The 16,652-nt window shown below is 37.0% G+C and overlaps 1 protein-coding gene across 1 annotated transcript; it reads right to left on the bottom strand.

The window, feature by feature from the left end:
* Nucleotides 1-4,792: 4,792 nt before the first annotated feature.
* On the bottom strand, nt 4,793-15,280 carry LOC107582733 (cystathionine gamma-lyase-like). The gene is made up of 12 exons (XM_016268687.1): nt 15,017-15,280; nt 11,460-11,541; nt 11,288-11,383; nt 11,062-11,171; nt 10,810-10,944; nt 10,503-10,560; nt 10,340-10,417; nt 9,246-9,398; nt 8,680-8,801; nt 8,547-8,599; nt 7,539-7,677; nt 4,793-5,233 (listed from the first exon to the last, which is right to left on the bottom strand). The coding sequence occupies exons 1-12, from the start codon at nt 15,188-15,190 to the stop codon at nt 5,219-5,221; spliced, it is 1,215 nt and encodes a 404-aa protein (XP_016124173.1). The 5' UTR covers nt 15,191-15,280; the 3' UTR covers nt 4,793-5,218.
* Nucleotides 15,281-16,652: the final 1,372 nt, after the last annotated feature.

Genomic DNA, 16,652 nt, shown 5'->3' with positions numbered 1-16,652 from the left:
GGAATTACAGAGCCCATTCTGGAGTGCTATTGTATTATTTTATTAATAAATAACAGATATAATTGAGGGAATAAAAGGAAAAGTTAGCATATAAGCAGAGATGAAGGTTACACTGAACTCTTCTTTGCAAGGATAAAGCAGGACTGCCATGGTTACTGTAAGGTGTAAGGTTTCATAAGACATCAGCTTTAATTTATTTGAAATTACGCAGTTTATGCTTCCCTCATATTTCGAAGTACACAAAGAAGTATCAGAGGAAACGATTTGCAAAGATAACATCACAAGAGCCAAAACAGTTTCCTTGATTATGTTTCTCAGAGATGGAAACATGACACGAGTCTATTAGGTGCAGTGACACCAGCACAAATGAAAGAAAAACTGATGATGAGTGGTTCCATGTACACAACAGGACCTTATTGATTGAGCAGCTCTGAGCTGTTTTTGTCTATTGGAAATTTAGTTTAGCATGATTTGGCAGACATGCTCTTGAACACTATTATGATTGGAGCGCTTAAAGTTTAATAAAAGGAGGAAAGATTAGCATTGATGCTGACAGGGACAAAATTAGCTGATATTTAGTAACCTTTTTCCAAAAATGTACGCAAAGGCCCTTGTTTGGATGGTTACGTTTATGTTACCAGTGGCTTTGGGCGAAGTCCAAGATATAAAAAAAATAGCATCTTTAAGAAGTGATCAGAATGAACCAAGCTTATTCATAGCTACATTGTGTTTATCTGTGCACCGTAATGGATCATGAAGAGAAGGTTAAGGGAAAGAGAAAAAATACTCATACAGTGCGTTTAAAATAAACAGATGAACTGCTTAGCAGTGAAACTACATGGGATTAAACCTGCTACAAAAAACATTCACAAATCATACCTTTTTCCTTACATGACCATAATTAAAATCATTGACCATTTAGACATTTTGAAAATGTCTCATCTCTAAATCCCACTGCTTTCTTAAACCAAATGGATGGCTCAAAGTTTAACAAAGTAATTTTCCACTCGATCTATCTGAATGACCTTACAGGGCCAGAGCTGCATATGAACTGGCACATCTTCACAAAGACACTCTGAGGAACGAAATGTGTCATCATCCAGTAATTACACACATAAAATTTCCAATATGACGCATAATTCCAGCCATAGTCACTTTTCTTTTTTTTTGTACCTGTAGGCCTACCTACTAATGGAAAGAAACTGTTATTATCGATTTAAGTGAAAATAAACTTTATAAATCAAAGAAGGTATGAAAGCACAATAAATCTCCGGGGATGAAATGGCTATTTAGAATCACAACAGTTATGATATACGTATAGTTAAAGCCTTCATTTGATCAAATTCTCAAAGGTAAGCTTTTAAGCAGACTTTTCTTGCAATGTAATGGAAGTAGCAACAGTTCTTTTCTTTGAAATTGTGACACTTCTGAGTTAAACAGAACACAGAAAAAAAAATCTAGACTTGATTCTATCCATTGATTGGATGGAGGCAGATATGAATGTGGTAAGTATTACGAATCAAGTGTATGTAAACTTTCTAACTTCATGTGTGTAAAATCAGTTATTATGTCAACTTCTGTTCAAGGCAACACTAAAAACAAAATATAATTTTTTAAATCCTTATGACAAACGTATGACTACAACTGACCGTTGCTAGCATAGTGGCTACCATTGGCAGCTAACATTGGTCTGTAATTATTTTAGACCAAATTATGCTGTTGTCCACTTCAGTCTTTAGTTCACTTACTAGTAATAGTTCTGAAATTAGATATATTCAAGAAACTGGAAACTGGAAAGGAAATAGGTGTGCTAAATTTATAATCTCTAGTCAGGAGAAGCATTAGAAGGATTTGATGCTGCCAGCAACCTTACTGTGAAAGTTGTGCAACCAATAACTGACTAAAATATTTACATAAATGAACCATCTTTCTAAACAGCATTTTATATTAATAGAAAACTAATCCTAAAATCATGGCATTGTTAATAATCGCCCATCATCTTTGCGACAGGCTTGTGGGCACGAATCAAGCAATATCTTTTCTTTTAGATATGTGAAAATTGGAAAACACAGCCTGAAAGGACCCTGGAAAGATCAAACATGTATTTTGATGAAGGAAAATAACATTGGGTCACATAAGAGGTGCAGCTTCAGCTTTGCTCTTGTTCCACTTCATTCTATTACTAGCCTGTAATACGTGCACATTCTGCTCCCAAACTGTATGAACATGAACAAGGTTTCAACACAGTATATAGTTATAAACATTACCGAACGAACTTTACATCCCTGACATTTTGCATACAGTATGTCTGGCTTAAATGAAAATGTCAGTGGCTTTTATACTGGAGATATATGGACAGTAACATGTAGTTAATGGTTCCAGGCATCAGTGGCGGCTCGTGGGTTTTAAAATAGAGGAGGCACACTAATTGTATTGGTCTGGGCAGGCATACCTGGGTTAATGGTGTTGTGCTTCCTGTGTGTACAGTTTGCTAAATGGACATCCTTTGAGTTAGCAAATAATGTTGGTTGCAAACGAAAGTGCTTTTCATTTGATACAGAATATGCCTTGTGGGAAGATGATGGAAAATAGACACTGAAATATAGTGACAAACAAAAAGTAATTGATATGCTTGACAAGCTTGAATTAACTTCCACTGAAATGTCATTTATCAAGTTATGATATACGTATAGTTAAAGCCTTCATTTGATCAAATTCTCAAAGGTAAGCTTTTAAGCAGACTTTTCTTGCAATGTAATGGAAGTAGCAACAGTTCTTTTCTTTGAAATTGTGACACTTCTGAGTTAAACAGAACACAGAAAAAAAAATCTAGACTTGATTCTATCCATTGATTGGATGGAGGCAGATATGAATGTGGTAAGTATTACGAATCAAGTGTATGTAAACTTTCTAACTTCATGTGTGTAAAATCAGTTATTATGTCAACTTCTGTTCAAGGCAACACTAAAAACAAAATATAATTTTTTAAATCCTTATGACAAACGTATGACTACAACTGACCGTTGTTGACCATTGGCAGCTAACATTGGTCTGTAATTATTTTAGACCAAATTATGCTGTTGTCCACTTCAGTCTTTAGTTCACTTACTAGTAATAGTTCTGAAATTAGATATATTCAAGAAACTGGAAACTGGAAAGGAAATAGGTGTGCTAAATTTATAATCTCTAGTCAGGAGAAGCATTAGAAGGATTTGATGCTGCCAGCAACCTTACTGTGAAAGTTGTGCAACCAATAACTGACTAAAATATTTACATAAATGAACCATCTTTCTAAACAGCATTTTATATTAATAGAAAACTAATCCTAAAATCATGGCATTGTTAATAATCGCCCATCATCTTTGCGACAGGCTTGTGGGCACGAATCAAGCAATATCTTTTCTTTTAGATATGTGAAAATTGGAAAACACAGCCTGAAAGGACCCTGGAAAGATCAAACATGTATTTTGATGAAGGAAAATAACATTGGGTCACATAAGAGGTGCAGCTTCAGCTTTGCTCTTGTTCCACTTCATTCTATTACTAGCCTGTAATACGTGCACATTCTGCTCCCAAACTGTATGAACATGAACAAGGTTTCAACACAGTATATAGTTATAAACATTACCGAACGAACTTTACATCCCTGACATTTTGCATACAGTATGTCTGGCTTAAATGAAAATGTCAGTGGCTTTTATACTGGAGATATATGGACAGTAACATGTAGTTAATGGTTCCAGGCATCAGTGGCGGCTCGTGGGTTTTAAAATAGAGGAGGCACACTAATTGTATTGGTCTGGGCAGGCATACCTGGGTTAATGGTGTTGTGCTTCCTGTGTGTACAGTTTGCTAAATGGACATCCTTTGAGTTAGCAAATAATGTTGGTTGCAAACGAAAGTGCTTTTCATTTGATACAGAATATGCCTTGTGGGAAGATGATGGAAAATAGACACTGAAATATAGTGACAAACAAAAAGTAATTGATATGCTTGACAAGCTTGAATTAACTTCCACTGAAATGTCATTTATCAGTTAAACTCTGCATAAAACAGTTCAGTTATAAACAGTTAGAAATTGATATGCTTGACAAGCTTGAATTAACTTCCACTGAAATGTCATTTATCAGTTAAACTCTGCATAAAACAGTTCAGTTATAAACAGTTAGAAATTGATATGCTTGACAAGCTTGAATTAACTTCCACTGAAATGTCATTTATCAGTAAAACTCTGCATATAAAAAAGGCAAAATGGGCTGTCAGGAATCGAGAAATATTTGACATCCTGATTAAACTTTTTTTAACAAAATTTTCTTCATTATTTAGTTTCTTGCAGCATATCTTAAATGTCTTACATTGCTCAGGAAATTAAAAAACAAAAAAATCTGCCTCGTCAGGACTAGAGCAGTAATTATCATGTCACCGAAATCAATTCAAGCCTGATAAATGCTGTGGAGAAATAATTACTTCTCAGTTCAAGCTGCCCTTGTAGCATTATTGATGGTGTTGTTAGATCAGCTCATTAGATATGTCTTTTACTATTCATCTTCCAATTACATGTGTGGTGCTTGTTGACTTCAAAGTGACTGGTTATGGTGTACCACCATCAGAGACGTTCAGGAAGAAGACAAAACAGGCAGAGATTACAAATGGCTTTTAATGGGTCTGGTAGCGCAGACAAAGATCAGATATGATCCCTTTACACCTGAAAATGCTCAAGCCTCTAACCAATATCTAGTATTTCAAATACAAACTGATCAATGAAGAGTGATTTAAAACACTATGAGGTGACTAAGCATGTTCTTTGATGCAGAAAATAAAGACTGTGTAAACTTTGTCTTTTGTGCTGCTTGTCCTTCTTGCTGAATTATCTTGAATCACAGTGCTTACAAAAGATTTTTTTTAAATCTTAATTTGTATGATTTCAGATTTCCCTTGCAGTCCTGGCTTTTTCCTGTATTAAACGTTTTAATACTGGAACCCAACTACCTCATCAAACTATAATTACAAAAAGTAGAAACACAAAAGCAGCAAATCTCCTGTACTTCGAATATGGCTAATGAGTTTCTTGAGGATATTTGTTCCCTGACAAATGCAATTCCATTTTTTTTCAAGCATAACTGTCATATACTAGGTAAATTTAAAATGTGCCACAAAAGAGTGTCCTTGTCTCGTCCAGATGTGGCACCACTGTCCTTGATTGAGCTTGATCAGCCTCTTACTTTTTTGGATGCTGTTTAAAAAAAAAAACAGGTTGTACAGCACTAGATTATTCAAAAATTTAACAGAAAAAAAACTTATTGGTTTTAATATAACTAATTAATATTTGGTTGAATAAGATTTATATAGGTATGCAATATAAATATGAAAAACACTATACACACACACTAATGGTTAAAAGTATGGGGTCAGTAAGTTTTTTTGTCGGGTTTATTTTTATTTTTTTAAAGTTGTCTCACCAAGGATGCATTTATTGGACCAAAAATACAGTAAATTAATAATAGTGATATTTCATTCCATTAAAATCAACCATTTAAAATATATATATTTTTCTACTTTAATGTTTTGTTTGTGTGATGGCAAAAAAAAAATTCAGCAGCCATTACTCTGGTTTTTAGAGTCACGTGATCCTTCAGAAATCATTCTAATATGCTGATTTGGTGCTCAAGAAACATTTATTATAATCAATGCTGAAAACAGTTATGCAGCTTAATATTTTTGTGGAAACTATGATGCATATTTTTCAGGATTCTTTGAAATAGAAAGTTCAAAAATATTATGTAACAATGTAAAAGCCCTTTCTGTCACTTTTAATCAAATCAATGAATCCTTGCCGAATAAAAGTATTAGTTGTGTGTGAAATACACGTTTATATATATACAGTGGGTACGGAAAGTATTCAGACCCCCTTACATTTAAGCTGGGGAAGGTGGTGGGTTTCAGAGGAACGCTGAAAGCGCGCTGCAGGAATCTCTAGTGAATGCTAGCCAGCCATATAAATGCAAGGCAGTAAGCTCATTGGCTGCATATGCAGCATGAACCAATCAGCTTGTGTCAAGTCGTTTAACTCTCGGAATATCATCAGTTACGTTAACAACCATCAGCCTGCGACATCTAGAGTTTAATGACTAAACTATATATATATATATATATATATACATACATACATACATACATACATACATACACACACACACACACATACTATATATCATATAATTTTTACCACCATAAGGTTTGTCCTCAGTTCACTAGCTAGCACCCCACAGTCTCTGCCAACTGGCCGAAACAGCACCGAGCCACAGAGGCAGTAATTTGAGGCTCACCACAGAGAGTGGTTCAATAAATGCTGTTAACATTAGCATATTCAGCCATTTATTTTTTAAATGACAGTTCTTAACCTCACAAAAGTGCAGATAATGAACCTACAGTTTTCAGAAAGAATGGAGGAGACTGAAGATCTATAACTCTCAAAGGAAAACTGCGTGCCAGGACCTAATGGAATTTACCCCCTCAGAACATATGTCATTAAATTAAAGCACACCGCAAATCACAAAAGCTCTTATTGTAATGATCTCAGAGGGGTATTGGATATCAATTGGATACAAGTCATGATTTAATTTCCATTCTCTTCAGATGAGCAGCAAAGCATGACATATAAAGGGATCAGATATGGAACTAGGGCTGGCATTAAATTGCTGACAGAGGAAAAGGGCTCTCACCTCTGAGACACGATCACTAGACCTTCACACAGTAATGGGGTGCATGGTGTACCGATGTACAAATCTTATCAAACTACACTGCCGCGCCTTTGCTTTCTAAAAAGCATCTGCTCACACGTCTGCACCGCAGCAATGCCACGCTCAAAGACTCCAATAGAGCGAACAGGCTTCCCGAGAGACCGCACAACCCACAAACCCCTAGCTTTCTCCCCACAAACACGTTTCTATGGGAATAATTCTCAGACTCTGACCTGAGCTGATTTGTCTTTATTTCCTGGAACCTTATTTTGCAGTGCACTTTAGAGAGAGGGGAAATGGCCTGCGCTCTCAGAGATGGCTCGCTGAACTTTATGGCCGAAATGATCTCGGTGTTGTCACAAGCTTAAAAAAAAGCCATATTTCAGAGAATAAAATAAATTTACACAAGGATGCACCATTAAATGCATGAAAGCACCTTTGGTCCTAAAATGAGGCTCTACAAATAGAAATGCGCATGATTACGTATAATGTCTTTAGCATGGAGATAATAACATCAGTGTCATGTACACATAATGCACTGGCCATCTGTAGATCTACTTGGGGCTGGTGACACAAGTGTTTGCCTAGACTGTTATATTTACAAACTTCATTCATATTTGTTATGATTCTTTAATGCATAGAACGTTCAAAAGAACAGTATATATTTGAAATAAAAACCTTTGTAATATTTGAGCAAATGAATGCTTCCTTTGCTGAATAAAAGTAAAAATTTCACTGAATGTTTGAGTGTGTATTTATTCATTTATTTTCAGATAAGATGTTTTCTGAAATACTCACTGCAGCAGCGAGGGCTTGGTCTAGGTCTGCAATAATATCTTCCTCATCCTCCAGACCCACAGACAAACGAACGAGCACATCACTGATGCCCAGCTCTTTCCTCTCATCCTCAGACACTGAAGCATGAGTCATACTTGCTCTGGAAAAAAAAACCGCACTGTGAGAAATGGAGGTGGATGAAATGTTCCCTCAAAAAAGGGTTTTGATTGATTTTGATTTGATTTTCAAGGATAAATCATGGTAACACTGGACAATGTATGATATCAAGAATACTTAGGGAGAGATTCAGATGTTATCACTGCCATTTTAGTGAATTACTCGTAAACCATAAATCTGTCACAATGTTTCAAAAGTCATCTGGTGATTAACCTTAACTTCATTTTTATAGTGAAGGCTGTCTACTATAGCCTAAAGAAATATTCCTTTATTAGTTCCTGCTAAATAATGTTCAACAATGAGGAAAACTGTTCAGACAACAAAAGTGTTGTTTCTGCAATTTTTTTTACAACAACATTAAAGCTCTCTCGCCCCCTTGTGGCAATCTAAAATAAGCCTCTCAGACCTTTTAAAGGGGTCATATGATGCGATTTCAAGTTTTCCTTTCTCTTTGGAGTGTTACAAGCTGATTGTGCATAAATAAGATCCCTGAAGTTGCAAAGACTAAAGTCTCAAAACCAAAGAGATATTCTTTATCAAAGTTAAGACTCTGCCATGCCCCCCTAAAACGGCTCGTTCTAACACGCCCCCACATATCTACCTCATTATGTGGAAATATTTACATAATGCCGCCCAAATGTGCACGCAAAGAAAGAAGGCGTGGTTTCAGAAACCGCAGTTAGTTTGACCCCTTTAAGATTTTTAGGGCTCACACATACATGCACACTTATTACAACCACAAATGAAAAAGTGAACATGAATGTTTTTTTTTTCCCTGTATGCTCTGGATTTAAATTAGATTTTCCCTCAGAACAGTCAGTGGATTTGAATAGCAGTGTGCTCAGTACTTACGGGTGCTCTGCTAGACTCTCATAACCACCAAGACTTTCAGCAAGTGCAAACAACTGAAACGCAAAACACAATATAGTTTCTTCACAAATGTAAGATGTAAAAGACTTTCAAACAACATGAAGCTTCAAAAAACCTTTAGATTGCTGAGAAAAGTTGAGGCGTGCTCCAGTTTTCCTTTGATGTAGAAAGTGATCATCCCAGGACAGCCTGTGCACTGTCTCTTTGTCAGTTCATGCTGAGGGTGGGATGGAAGACCTGAAGGAAAAGAGGTGATCATGAGTCAATCAAGTCTGACTGGAATATTTAATTAATTTTGAACAACACAGTTCAAGGCTGCCCATTGGTGGTTTTATACAAATGAAGCACCTACAGTCCTAAACAAAAGTTTGGGATAAGTAAGAATTTTTCTTTTAAATAAATTTTAAAAATGTTTGAACTTTTATTCAGCAAGGACACTTTAGCCTAATCAAAAGTGACAGTAAATAATTTTACATTGTCAGAAAAAATGCATTTCTAAAACTTTAAAGAAATATTACCAACCCTAAACTTGTTCGGTACTATATATAAATTCACAAAATCACACCAATACAGTATTATTATCGAATTTGTATATTCAGATGGGTTATTTGAGAATTTACCTACATGTCAAAATCACCCAACATACACTTATTATATGTGTGACAATAATATTATAGACACCTGGGAAGATGACTCTGTCCACTCTTGGATCGGCCTCCAGAAACTGTGCCGCGGCCATTGCGTTCTTAAAGTGCTGCTTCATTCTCAGGTGGAGAGTCTTCAGACCCCGATTGCACATATAACAGTCAAATGGAGAAGGCACAGCCCCAAGACCTGAAGTAAATGGGGAGGAAGAGAGATTAAATCAAACCAAACATTACAAGTTCTACTTCTGCTATGCAGTTGACTCATTTTTATTGTTACAGTCAAGGATAAATCTGCAATGTGTTGCAATAAGAATCTAACAGAAAGCACGAGATTTAATCATCACATCAAGACTGCAACAATGTGACAGGTGGGAGGTATGGGATGAAGTTGATAAAATTATAACTTGCACAAATTACACGAACAGCAATTAAACCATTTTAATAAAGATCACATTAAAATAAAGGTTATTGCAATAATATTTCATGACACTTCTTCTGAGCTATGTACTTCGAAATCAAGAGGGAAGGGAACATTTCTCTCTTTTTTACATAACTGCTTAGCAATGTGAATACATGTAGTAACAAAAGGGAAATATTGCCAGCAGATATTAATATAGGATATTACTTTGACCTGAAGACAAGTAACTTTCCTTTCAAGTGAATGAAGGACATTTTTCTTGTCCCTTACAAAAGATTCCCAATAGTTTAGATGAAAGAACTTCATTCTTGCTAGAATTCCTTGTTCACAAAGTTATATCTGAAGATTGCACCTGGTGCTTCTCTTGGGCATGTTAAAACACATCTTCTGCATATTTAAGTACATTATAACATTGAGCTGGACCTTTAACACCCTTAAGTGATAAGCTCATAGGCTTAAGATTGCACCTGGTGCTTCTCTTGGGCATGTTAAAACACATCTTCTGCATATTTATGTACATTATAACATTGAGCTGAACCTTTAACACTCTTAAGTGATAAGCTCATAGGCCTATGATTCTTTGGCCTTGTGATTATCTAAAAATATAAAGAGAAGAAAATAAAGAGAGGAGCTGTTTGCATACAGGATGTTATAAGGATGTTATCAGCCAGATTTTCATACTTAAATCTTAAAGGCTTCGTTTAGATTACCATTCTGCAAAAACTTCAGTCGTTCATAGAGATCATCACGGTTGAGAGAAATCAGTCCCATCACAACATCACTGTGACCTGGAATTACATGGATAATTTTAACTTTGAACAACAAACTTTCAGTTATATAAAAGGCTAACCTGATTTTATTATTTGTTTTTACCGTTCATGTATTTTGTTGCAGAGTACATGCAGAGGTCTGCTCCAAGTGCAAGGGGGCGCTGTTCCAGGAAAATATGTAAATAAATAATATTTAAATCTATCCCTGCACTGGAATTTTATGATACACCTCATCTGTACTCAATGTGCTTTTAACTTTGTTAGCTCAATTTTTAATTAGTAGCATAGTCTGAAACATTAGGGCTTTGCTCTATGGACATGGTAATGTTACTTTTTGTTCTCACATTATATTTATACATCAAATACCAGCAGCACTGGGTTATGTATTAAAATAATGTCAATGTTCATACCTGGAAGTAGGCTGACATGAAAGTGTTGTCCACAACAACAATTATGTCCTTGTTGTGCTCATGGACAATATCTGCACAGCCCTGGATGTCCACAACCTTCATTGTAGGGTTTGTGGGCGTTTCAATCCATACCATCTGTAGAAATTAGAACATTTAGTATGCCATTTTAGTTAGAGTGGTACTTCTCAAGGCTAATTACTCATCCATCCACTTTCCCACAGTAATTTTTCAAATGCTTTCTGCCAGATGTACCTTTGTATTTGGTTTTAGAGCTGCTTTTATCTCCTCTATCTTTGAGAGGTCAGCAAAAGAGACATCAAAGCCAACTTCTGCAGCTATTTTTCTGAAATACCGGTTAGTTCCTGGTGGAAAAAACATAGTAAGACATAGTAAGACTCTCAGCTAAATATCAGCTGTTCACTCTCTTTTCGTTTAAGCCCAATTATCATATCATTATTTTTTAGAAGCAGTAACTCACCCCCATAAACATCATTCATGCTCAAAATTCCATCTCCAGCCTTAAAAAGATGTGTGATGGTCAAAGTTGCAGCCAATCCAGAGGCAAGAGCCATACCTATTAGCAGACAGAGTTTTAGGTTTATGGCAATGTCATATAACATATAATACAAATTTGTTGGTGATGTACTCACAGTATTGTGCACCATCCAAAGCAGCAACTGCTCTCTCAAGACAGTTTCTTGTGGGATTTCCACTCCTGCTGTACTCAAAACCCTGGCAGATAAAATATTAGAAAAAAATTGAAATTCTAAATGCTTTACATAAATTAGAATTGTGCAAATAAAATGTCAAATCTGTGAATGAGCAATAAGCAATAAGGAGGAAAAAAAACACACTTTAAGGCTAACTTTAAACGTCAGCAGATCGCTGTGCTGTTCAGACTGCATGACTTGATTGTCTGTCTTTAAGTCGTTGTGGTGTTCACACTACGTGACTATGTAAATGATCCGCAACCAGGGGTTACACACTACACGAGCTGACAACAACTCTGTCACCCAACGACTCTACAAACCGTTTTGTCACGAAAACACACGCGAGAATTGGAACGGGAATGGCGCGAGGAAACCACAGGCTCCATGAAACAGGAGTTGTTTATTTGACAATAGATGTCGGGAAGAAATTAGCGATGCAAACTGTTTGATCAATGAAAAATTTTGCTCCATTTATTGTGTCCAAACTTTTCTTTAAGCCATGTTGCTGCTGTTGTTTTTCTTCCGGTGACCTCAACAACCCATGCCTTGCTCTCTCATTGGCTGTAGCTCGTCACAACACCTGACACCACGTGATGTCGAGTCGGCCGACCTTTCTAGATATTTGGCATGCTAGATATTTGTTTGCTGTTGTTGAGGTGTCGGCGACGCGTCAGCGAGCCTCTTTGCCGAGCGCCGATCACCCGCTGATTTTCCCCCGGTCACAGCCTGACCTGTCGGCGAGCTCGTTAACTTGCACATCAGGCTTAAAATCCTGTAGTGTGAACTAGGCATAAGTTAAAAACATACTGTTGATTTGTGATGTAACTCCTTTACAAAGAGACACAGATAACATACGAGCACATGCTTTTACTTCAACCACCTGGCTGTTCTCATGACTCATGTTGTTAATAAATATTCAGTCAACTTGCAGATTCTTTGCTGATGTAATCACTCTTCTGAAAAGGTATCCTATTCTTATCCTTTGACTGGATCCAGAGGGATTTTGGGTTGAGAGACCACTTTAACTCAGCTAAGACCAGCTTAAAATAGCCAAAAACTTCCAGAATGAAAATAATTTACTCAACCTGCACTTGTTCCAAACCTGTATGAGTTTATTTCTTCTGTTGAACACGAAAAAATATATTTTGAAAAATGTTGGTATCGGAACAGTTGATGGGCTCCATTGACTTCCATAGTATTTTTTTCCTACTATGGAAGTCAACGGAGCCCATCAACTGAATACTATGGAAGTCAATGGAGCCCATCAACTGTTCCGATACCAACATTTTTCAAAATATATTTTTTCGTGTTCAACAGAAGAAATAAACTCATACAGGTTTGGAACAAGTGCAGGTTGAGTAAATTATTTTCATTCTGGAAGTTTTTGGCTATTTTAAGCTGGTCTTAGCTGAGTTAAAGTGGTCTCTCAACCCAAAATCCCTCTGGATCCAGTCAAAGGATAAGAATAGGATACCTTTTCAGAAGAGTGATTACATCAGCAAAGAATCTGCAAGTTGACTGAATATTTATTAACAACATGAGTCATGAGAACAGCCAGGTGGTTGAAGTAAAAGCATGTGCTCGTATGTTATCTGTGTCTCTTTGTAAAGGAGTTACATCACAAATCAACAGTATGTTTTTAACTTATGCCTAGTTCACACTACAGGATTTTAAGCCTGATGTGCAAGTTAACGAGCTCGCCGACAGGTCAGGCTGTGACCGGGGGAAAATCAGCGGGTGATCGGCGCTCGGCAAAGAGGCTCGCTGACGCGAATGGCGCGAGGAAACCACAGGCTCCATGAAACAGGAGTTGTTTATTTGACAATAGATGTCGGGAAGAAATTAGCGATGCAAACTGTTTGATCAATGAAAAATTTTGCTCCATTTATTGTGTCCAAACTTTTCTTTAAGCCATGTTGCTGCTGTTGTTTTTCTTCCGGTGACCTCAACAACCCATGCCTTGCTCTCTCATTGGCTGTAGCTCGTCACAACACCTGACACCACGTGATGTCGAGTCGGCCGACCTTTCTAGATATTTGGCATGCTAGATATTTGTTTGCTGTTGTTGAGGTGTCGGCGACGCGTCAGCGAGCCTCTTTGCCGAGCGCCGATCACCCGCTGATTTTCCCCCGGTCACAGCCTGACCTGTCGGCGAGCTCGTTAACTTGCACATCAGGCTTAAAATCCTGTAGTGTGAACTAGGCATAAGTTAAAAACATACTGTTGATTTGTGATGTAACTCCTTTACAAAGAGACACAGATAACATACGAGCACATGCTTTTACTTCAACCACCTGGCTGTTCTCATGACTCATGTTGTTAATAAATATTCAGTCAACTTGCAGATTCTTTGCTGATGTAATCACTCTTCTGAAAAGGTATCCTATTCTTATCCTTTGACTGGATCCAGAGGGATTTTGGGTTGAGAGACCACTTTAACTCAGCTAAGACCAGCTTAAAATAGCCAAAAACTTCCAGAATGAAAATAATTTACTCAACCTGCACTTGTTCCAAACCTGTATGAGTTTATTTCTTCTGTTGAACACGAAAAAATATATTTTGAAAAATGTTGGTATCGGAACAGTTGATGGGCTCCATTGACTTCCATAGTATTCAGTTGATGGGCTCCGTTGACTTCCATAGTAGGAAAAAAATACTATGGAAGTCAATGGAGCCCATCAACTGTTCGGATACCAACATTTTTCAAAATATCTTATTTTGTGTTCAACAGAAGAAAGAAACTCATACAGGTTTGGAACAAGCGCAGGGTGAGTAAATGATGACAGAATTTTCATTCTGGAAGTGAACTAATCCTTTAAGTTACCTTACACTTCTTTCAGCAGGGCAATTGAGCGCAATAATTAAGTAGGCTAACGTTACTTGACGGTTGACCTCGACCTGTGGTGTTGTCTTACATGTCAAGTAAATTTAGTTCAATCGCCGAATTACACAAATAGGCCTGGCTTGAGGTTGACATCTTCCAACAAATTCGACAGGTTCTACATAAAAACACTTAAGCCAGCCTAAATAGTTTGCGGGTCAGTCTGGACAGGCTGAAAAGTGCCCAAATGCCCTCTAAAACCAACCAGCAAACTAGCTTGGTAGACTATTTAAAACCAGTAAGCTAGTTTAGGCAGGTTTTTCAGCAGGATATGAGATGCTTTGTGCTTAGTCACCGTGCCATGCACCTATACAGATTTAACTCAAAAGTCTTTCATGTAGTTACGATTGGTTTATTAATTGATATTTATTCATTCATAATAAAAAAATCTTTCACACTAAAAATCCTGCTACTGTTCATTTCACGTCAAATCCATTTAAAATCCATGAGAAGTGCTACAGAAACAGTCGCGAGCTCTATTGTCACTCCATCGGTAACTTACACGCTCCGATTGCGTTCATAACAACAACTCACAATCTACATACTCAAATGTCGTGCTAACACGAAACTACAATGAATATATTCTCAATGTCAAAACCTTACCTCAATGACTTACCGCATGTTTCCCCGGTTCGTGTTGTTTAAAGGTTGTAGACAATGAAATAAGAGGCACTACGGCCCTGGAGTTCCACTGCTCCGGCTCTGAACCGACGTGGACCGCGTCTGTAGCGAATGATTTGAAGAGCGGCTGGTAGCCGGCTGAGCTGTCGTTCTGCCTGTGTGAAGCCATGCGTGCTCCGGATATGACTGACGCACGAGATCACAGAAGAGTGAGCGGCTCTCATGTACAGTGAATAGTTTACAGTTCTACGCCAATCACTGTATGTGTAGAGTAAAGGGAATGGAGTGGATTGGTGATCACACAGGGGCGTGCTGAGTCACGTGATCAGTTACAGTTACAGTTCATGACACAAATAACTTAACCCATTTGTGCCCAAAATTTTCTGAATGATTTTATGCATATAGTCATGTTAATAGTGTCCTATGTGAACATGTTCTGCATTTATTTTCCCCAGGTTTTTTTTTTTCATTTTTTTCTTGAAAATCATATTTGAATGTGCGGCAACTATAGTTGCCGGTGGGCAAATACATAGGCTACACCACTTCAATGTCAAATTTGAAGGAGGAGGAGAGCTTTTGGCATCTAACTCAAAATAACTGCTTTCAAAAGATCAATCTTTAGTCATAAACAAATTTATCATGCATAAAAGTCGAAGAACATTCGATGCAAACCCCCCAAAAAGTTGCATCTATCTTATAATCTCTTCAATATGAAAACACAACAGATCCATTTGTCCTAAAGTGGTGGAACATAGTGCAGAACAAAGTGCAGCCATTAAGTTGCCCCAACAGGGTATTGTGTATCAAAAAGTTGACGTATGAAAATAAATAAATAAAAATAAATAGAATGAAGAAAATATTACATCTACAGTATATAATAAAAAAGGTATACCTGAAAGAAAATTACGCTTTTTTTAGGCCCATAGTATTCAATGGCTGACTGTAGTAGGTGATTTCATATAATAATGTAAATGTAAACTCATTACTTGTCTGGATTTCAACATTATAATGGAATCATAAGCTACTAGTCATAAAATGAATTAGGGTCCTTGACCAATTAGAATGAAACGCATCCAAACAGGATAAAGAGGCCTCAATATTTTGCCCCTTACAAGACATAATGTCATAAAAGGGAGAAAAATATAATCTACAGCAATTAATCCCATGCGTTAGCTCTTTATCTTTCCTTTCTTCCTTTTGTGTGACTGACGGAAGTTTGTAAACTGCTGCTGTACCATGAAAACGGGAAATTCCCACCCTCCCCCCACGGCAAAAGCAGACAAAGAGGTGGGGCAGTAGAGCTATGGAAAGATCGCTCTCTCATCTCCTCCTTTTGACAGATTTATTTCCTATCAAATGAAGGTGTTCTGTACAGCAGAGATGTCAGTTAAAGGGTTAAGTTATGTTTTATATATTTATTTGAAAATATATATTATGAAAGCAAAAAGCATTAAACAAGACCAATAACCTTGATTTATTAACCTATTAACACAGTATACCCCCATTTCCCCATGATATGTACTTACAAGTCATTTACCCAGCGGCAACTATAGTTGCCGCTTGGACTTTTAACTAAGTATACAAAACTATAGATCTCCTGTAAGATTTGTTTTGTTTGGATGATTCTAGAG

This window comes from Sinocyclocheilus grahami, unplaced genomic scaffold (genome assembly GCF_001515645.1).
Source record: "Sinocyclocheilus grahami isolate Dianchi unplaced genomic scaffold, SAMN03320097.WGS_v1.1 scaffold47.1, whole genome shotgun sequence".
NCBI classification, from domain to species: domain Eukaryota; kingdom Metazoa; phylum Chordata; class Actinopteri; order Cypriniformes; family Cyprinidae; genus Sinocyclocheilus; species Sinocyclocheilus grahami.
Note: the sequence above shows the minus strand (reverse complement) of the source record. Positions and strands in the feature narration are given on the sequence as shown.

What these genes read in the sequence shown, in the direction of transcription:
- LOC107582733 (XM_016268687.1), bottom strand. Translation starts at nt 15,190, where the DNA reads ATGGCTTCACACAGGCAGAACGACAGCTCAGCCGGCTACCAGCCGCTC. An exon ending in CTTTTCTCAGCAATCTAAAG is followed by an intron (nt 8,600 to 8,679) that starts GTTTTTTGAAGC and finishes TTTGCGTTTCAG; the next exon opens with TTGTTTGCACTTGCTGAAAG. An exon ending in GAGAGTCTAGCAGAGCACCC is followed by an intron (nt 7,678 to 8,546) that starts GTAAGTACTGAG and finishes TTTTTTTTCCAG; the next exon opens with AGCAAGTATGACTCATGCTT.